Source organism: Physeter macrocephalus, chromosome 11 (assembly GCF_002837175.3).
Source record: "Physeter macrocephalus isolate SW-GA chromosome 11, ASM283717v5, whole genome shotgun sequence".
Taxonomy (NCBI): Eukaryota; Metazoa; Chordata; class Mammalia; order Artiodactyla; family Physeteridae; genus Physeter; species Physeter macrocephalus.
The window spans coordinates 131919029-131925913 of record NC_041224.1 but is presented as its reverse complement, the minus strand read 5'-3'; the positions used below and the strand labels follow the sequence as shown (position 1 = coordinate 131925913).

The window sequence follows — 6885 nt, the reverse complement described above, 5'->3', positions numbered from 1 at the left end:
AGCTAATGATCACTCAAGAAAAGAATCCAGTTATCTAGCAACAATCTACTCTTAACTTGAAGGAAGACCAGAAGCATGCAAGTACCAGGCACGCTCAAGCCACAAACCCTGATAGTTAAAACACAAGACGATAGATATGGAGTCTGAATCTTGTCACATGAAGTCAGGGAGTTAGTGGTCCTTAAAGGGTTGCATTTCTGCATGTAGCCAAGACAGGAATATAGGTGAAAGGGGAAAGAAACTAGGTGAAAGGGGACATTATACCAAAACCTGAGATGAATGACCGTATTTTAGTATGCGTTACCACCCTTTTGCTAATATATATTTGACTTAAATCGTTCCATGACCATCCCAATTAGACTGTATAGGGTCAAAGGAGGAACTTACAATGTAAGCCTTCAAAACCGCTAGGGGGCTCCAAGGAGCTCCAGTTCTTTGTCTCATGGAAGAAAGAATTCAGAGAGAGGCAAAGTGATAGATAAGAAGTGATTTATTAGAATAGGATGCTTGTGAGGCTTATAAGCAGGAGGGAGAGAGGTTGCTGCACCCCGAGAACTTAGTGGGCTATGGTTTTATAATCAAAGGAAAAGTTGGGGGTGGGGAAGACCACCATCTTCCTCATTCCTGAGTAGACGTCACACTTTCATCATCAGTTCCTCCTCCATGTCGGCTGGGGGACCTTTCTTGTCCCTACATGGTCAAGCCAGGACTGTCATGGCACAATGGAAATAAGCAAACAGGCAGTAACATATGCTAAAAATGGTTAAATCATTTCAGGTTTCAGTATAATGTCACCCTTTTTTTTTTTTTTGGCGGTACGCGGGCCTCTCACTGTTGTGGCCTCTCCCGTTGCGGAGCGCGGGCTCCGGACGTGCAGGCTCAGCGGCCGTGGCTCACGGGCCCAGCTGCTCCGCGGCATGTGGGATCTTCCCAGACCAGGGCACGAACCTGTGTCCCCTGCATCAGCAGGCAGACTCTCAACCACTGCGCCACCAGGGAAGCCCTGTCACCCTTTCTTTTTATTTTTGTTTTTAATGTGCCCAGAGGAGCATGTCCTAGGAATCAATAACTTACTGAGCTCACTGGACAGGATGTGGGTCTCATACCACCATTGTTTTATTGTTTGGGGGCATGTCTCATGCTTCTGTTGCATGCTTTTATTGCTAAGCAAGCCAGCTTGCTTTTGTGGTTAAGCAAACCTGCTTTCTTGAGTAGTCATTAACTTACAGGGGTCTCCAATACTTTTTTATCTACTTACAATCCCCTAGTGGGATTAACTATTTAATTACCTACTTTGTTCCTTTACCCTGTCCCTATCACCTTGACATCTACCAAAAAGTGAGGAAGAAGGTGGTCTTCTCCCCTCCCCACGTTTTGTTTGATTATAAAAATATAGCCCTCTTTGTTCTTAGGGCTGCCTTGCCTGCCTGTTTGTATCTCTCACAAGCGTCCTACGTATGGTAATAAACTCACTCTTCGCCTGCCACTTTGCCTTTTCTGCAAAAAGACAAAAGAACCTGAGCTTCAGTAAGTCCTATACTAGGTGAGTGGTTTCAATTAAAAGACAGTGGGTTCGAGGTCCCTCCTAAAGTCAGGGATCGTGGGTTCAAGTCCCATCTGAGATGGAGTGTGGTTTCCCTTTTCCCTGTTGACACTCTTTGATCATGTTTTTGTTTTTTGCGGTACGCAGGCCTCTCACTGTTGTGGCCTCTCCCGTTGCTCTCACTGTTGTGGCCTCTCCCGTTGCGGAGCACAGGCTCCGGACGCGCAGGCTCAGCGGCTATGGTTCACGGGCCCAGCCTCTCCGCGGCATGTGGGATCTTCCCGGACCGGGGCACGAACCCACGTCCCCTGCATCGGCAGGCGGACTCTCAACCACTGCGCCACGAGGGAAGCCCTAATCATGTTTTATAGGTTGTGTTTCCACTATGATTTCCTAATTAATACCCAACTGCCCCTTCTTAGTATTGCCATGTCAGTTCAGAGCTGCATTACTTCCCTCCAGAATTATTTCTAAACCTACCAGGTCTTCTTCCTTCAGTACACTTGTTCATTCATTTAATATTCATGGTGTTCTTGCTGTATGCCAGCACCTGTGCTAGATGTTTAAAAGGCAAAGGTGCTCCCCCTCCTCCAGTGCTGCCGCCTCCTTCTTCTGCCGCTCCTGGTGCTGCTTGTGTGCTCTTTTGATGTGGACCTGGCACCTCTTTAGTGAAGCGGCAGCTGAGGAGACTCTGGCGCTCGCCATGGCCGACGAAAAGCCCAAGGAAGGAGTCAAGACTGAGAGCAACGATCATATTAATTTGAAGGTGGCGGGGCAGGACGGTTCTGTGGTGCAGTTGAAGATTAAGAGGCATACACCACTTAGTAAACTATTGAAAGCCTATTGTGAACGACAGGGTATGTCAATGAGGCAGATCAGATTCCAATTTGATGGGCAGCCAATCAATGAAAGAGACACACCTGCACAGTTGGAAATGGAGGCTGAAGATACAATTGGTGTGTTCCAGCAGCAGACACGAGGTGTCTACTAAAAAGGGAACCTGCTACTTTACTCCAGAATTCTGTTCCTCCAGACCAAGAAGACATTCTCAATTAGAAAACCGCAATTTGGTTCCGCCACATCCTGACTACTACAGTATAGTTTTCTCTATTCTTTCATTTAACCCCTTCCCCCTTCCTATATTGTACATAAAGTAACTGGTGTATGTGCACAAGCATAGTGCATGTTTTTTTTTTTAAGTAAATGGCCAATGGTAATGTTTTGACCGACATCAAATGGAGATGGGTTGGAGAAAAATACTGGTTCTATGAAAATACCCCCTTTTCTCCATTAGTGGCATGCTCATTCAGCTCTTGCCTTTATATTTCAGTAAGTTATTTTGCTCTCACTGTCTAACAAAAAAAGAACAACATAAAAATCCTTGCATACCTTGTTCGATGGGAGAATTTTAATGCTTTTCATTTATCATTGTAAAACCAAGGACAATTTTATAAATTTTTTGTATGTAGCTGTTACAAGTAGGGCAATGTCTTTAAGTTACTCTAAAAGAAATGAATCCTAGACAGTTTTCCCTTCAAGTCTAGCGTCTTGTTGTTTAAATAAACTACTTGTTCAAGAAGAAAAAAAAAGGCAAAGATGAGTTTACATTGTTTAGAAGAGACAAATAAACCAATAATTATACTATAATGGGAGAAATGTTAGATGAGAACATTAGAGGAGTATAAAGCAGCCAGATGATGAAAACAATTTTTTTGCTAAACTAAGGCTTTTTAACATTATCCTGAAAGTTCTGGAACACGATTGAAAATGTTCAAGCAGGGGATAAAATTTAGACCTGTTTAAGAAAGGCTACTGTGGTCAGTGAAGGGATTAATTTGCAGTTAAAGCAAGCCTAGAGGCAGCAATACCAGTTACGAGGCTAATACAATAATCCACCATCCACACTGTTGCCAAATTAAATTTTCAAAGGTGTCTCTCATCACAGAATCCTAAAATGTTGAGCTGAAACATAATTTACAGATATTCTAATTCAGTTCTCTCATTTTATACGAGGGGAATGGAAGTTGAAAAGAGTAAAGGGATTTGCCTGTGACCTCATAGATAGTCATTGTTAGAACAAATAGTGCTAGAACTTAAGTCTCATATGTTGTGCTTAATTCTTCCCAAAAATCTTCATGGATTTCCACAATTTAATTAAATACAGTTACCCAATTAAATAATTACAATTAAATAGAATCTCTTTTCACCTCAGAATCCAGGTCCTATTACCTAGATGGACAAATCTCCCCAGAGGAGTCTCTATGGTTTTCAGTTCCCTCCTAGTTCCTGATCTTTGGGATTCCCTGGAGATCAACTCTGCATTTTATTTATTTATTTTTAGTTAAAAGGAAGCTTTTATTAACAGGAAGGTTTTTCCTAATTCATATAAGATCCACCTTTAATATTAAATAGGATAATATACTCCATAGTCCGAGTCTAATTCTAACCCATGAACACTTTATTCCAGTTTAGTCCTCTCAAATGCTTGCTATATTATTTATATTTTAACAGGTAAAAGCCATTAACTACTAGCTACTTAACTAAAAGTAACTACACTGGAAAATGAAAATTTATAGAATTTTGTCATTAGATCAGAGTAAAAAATCAAACAGGATAAAATTTTGTTTAGAAATCTTTATCATTAGGGTATTCTTACACTTTTCAGAACAAGTATAATTTTCAGAAATTATACAAGGCAACTTATTAAATATCAATATTTAGCAATGTTTTGTTTAGTTGAAATGTTATTTTAATTGTAAAAACCATCTCTGTTTACAAAAAACATCAAAAATCTTATTGGCTTTAACTTGCTTTTACAAATGTCCTAAGAAGTCTCAAGCTAAACAATATTTTAAGTAGAAAAACAATAAATTTCAAATAGTTTGTTATACTATTTTTGTGGTTTATGTACATATATTAACTGGTTTCTTTTATAGGAAAGCTGACTAGAAGTTTATCACTTTAAGTACTGTGAAATAAAGGCAAGAGCTCATCACCTTTTAACAAAAATCCTCTGTATGCAACAATTCCCAGTATCAAAGATATTCTTATTTATTTAGTGGTGGATAATTAATTGCCTGCTACAAAATACAAAACAAAATACATTTACTGGATTAGTTTTCAGATTGCAGCTGCCCTCTGGCATCCAAAGGAAGGATTTCCCATAAATAAAAGCTGCAAAGCAATTCACCTACTGGTTAGTTTAGGTCAATGCTTTTTTTTACCCTATTATTCTTTTTTCTTCTCCATGGCCCCCATCCCCTGCAGTGACACGGTATTATTAAAAACATTAAGTCCCTGGAATTTATGCTTCAGAGCAAGACATCATTTGAGTAATTTCAAATGATGTACAGCTCTTCACGTAAAAAAGATGTTTTGTGGTCGTAATTAAGTTCAAAAAGTAATTAGATTCAAATAACCTGGCATATCATGCTTTAGCAATTACAGAACTATGATTTTGACACATGGCAATTTATAAGTTAGGCAAATGTGAAATGCTAAAAGATGTGAACAGCTGTTCTTCTGTTTAGAGTGCTGCAAAGTTCTGGCAATGACTTTTTCAGTTAACATAACCAGCCCACGATACAAAATACTAAGTCATAAAGTACAAATCCAAGGAAGGTAATACCTTTACTAAGTTACAAAACTTTGACAAATCAATACAGTACTCTTTAACACAATAAAGTATATTTTTGTTGGCGTCATTTATTACTTTCGTGATAGTTTTTACTCCAAAAATGTTAAGTACCAAATTAAAACATTGTGATTTTTAATGGTGGTTTATAGCAGAGCAAATTATTTTATACAATCAATGTCTTTTTAAAACTATACAGTGTCTCCTTTAAAAGTGAGTTCCCTCATGCAAGTTCTACAAGTTTATTGCAGCAGGGTAGTCGTGGGTATGTAAGAGGTGGCTCTGCTTGGTTCTGGGGTTGGTCCAAAACCAGGTAGAGTTCCAATGCGTGAAAAGCTTTAAAATTCTACCTTAAGGAGGTTTAATCAGCCAATACCAATTTTCAAGTACTTTTCAAAAATTGTTAAATTTTCACATAAATACTGGAATCCTCAAAATCAGGCAGTCATTTCACACAACACTAATTTCAGCTGATCCCTTTTATTTAGAAACACTGCACCTCTTGGTTTTGATCAAGTCACATAGTCTTTCTTCAGCTTATCAAAAAAAATTCTACCGAAAATATAGTTGTATTATTTATTTATTTAATTTATTTTTTAAAAATTTATTTATTTTATTTACTTATTTTTGGCTGCGTTGGGTCTTCGTTGCTGCTCGCGGGCTTTCTCTAGTTGTGTCGACCAGTTTCTCATTGCGGTGGCTTCTCTTGTTGCGGAGCACGGGCTCTAGGAGCACAGGCTTCAGTAGTTGTGGCGCATGGGCTCAGTAGCTGTGGCTCGTGGGCCCTAGAGTGCAGGATCAGTAGTTGTGGAACCCGGGCTTAGTCGCTTTGCGGCATGTGGGATCTTCCCCTACCAGGGCTCGAACCCGTGTGCCCTGCAATGGCAGGCGGATTCTCAACCATTGCGCCACCAGGGAAGCCCTGTATTTTTAAAATAACAAATTAATATACTGCCAGCTTGTAGAGACCTGGGGAACTGGGTGTTGTTTATCAACTTTCATTATCATTTTTTCACAAATGCTTTCCAATGCGTGAAAAGCTTTAAAATTCTACCTTAAGGAGGTTTAATCAGCCAATACCAATTTTCAAGTACTTTTCAAAAATTGTTAAATTTTCACATAAATACTGGAATCCTCAAAATCAGGCAGTCATTTCACACAACACTAATTTCAGCTGATCCCTTTTATTTAGAAACACTGCACCTCTTGGTTTTGATCAAGTCACATAGTCTTTCTTCAGCTTATCAAAAAAAATTCTACCGAAAATATAGTTGTATTATTTATTTATTTAATTTATTTTTTAAAAATTTATTTATTTTATTTACTTATTTTTGGCTGCGTTGGGTCTTCGTTGCTGCTCGCGGGCTTTCTCTAGTTGTGTCGACCAGTTTCTCATTGCGGTGGCTTCTCTTGTTGCGGAGCACGGGCTCTAGGAGCACAGGCTTCAGTAGTTGTGGCGCATGGGCTCAGTAGCTGTGGCTCGTGGGCCCTAGAGTGCAGGATCAGTAGTTGTGGAACCCGGGCTTAGTCGCTTTGCGGCATGTGGGATCTTCCCCTACCAGGGCTCGAACCCGTGTGCCCTGCAATGGCAGGCGGATTCTCAACCATTGCGCCACCAGGGAAGCCCTGTATTTTTAAAATAACAAATTAATATACTGCCAGCTTGTAGAGACCTGGGGAACTGGGTGTTGTTTATCAACTTTCATTA

At 39.8% G+C, this 6885-nt stretch overlaps 1 protein-coding gene across 1 annotated transcript; it reads left to right on the top strand.

The window, feature by feature from the left end:
* The first annotated feature begins 2170 nt into the window (after positions 1-2170).
* LOC102978343 (small ubiquitin-related modifier 2-like) lies at positions 2171-2839 on the top strand. Its single transcript, XM_055088802.1, has one exon. The coding sequence runs from the start codon at positions 2190-2192 to the stop codon at positions 2532-2534; it is 345 nt and encodes a 114-aa protein (XP_054944777.1). The 5' UTR covers positions 2171-2189; the 3' UTR covers positions 2535-2839.
* Positions 2840-6885: the final 4046 nt, after the last annotated feature.

What these genes read in the sequence shown, in the direction of transcription:
- LOC102978343 (XM_055088802.1), top strand. Translation starts at nt 2,190, where the DNA reads ATGTGGACCTGGCACCTCTTTAGTGAAGCGGCAGCTGAGGAGACTCTG.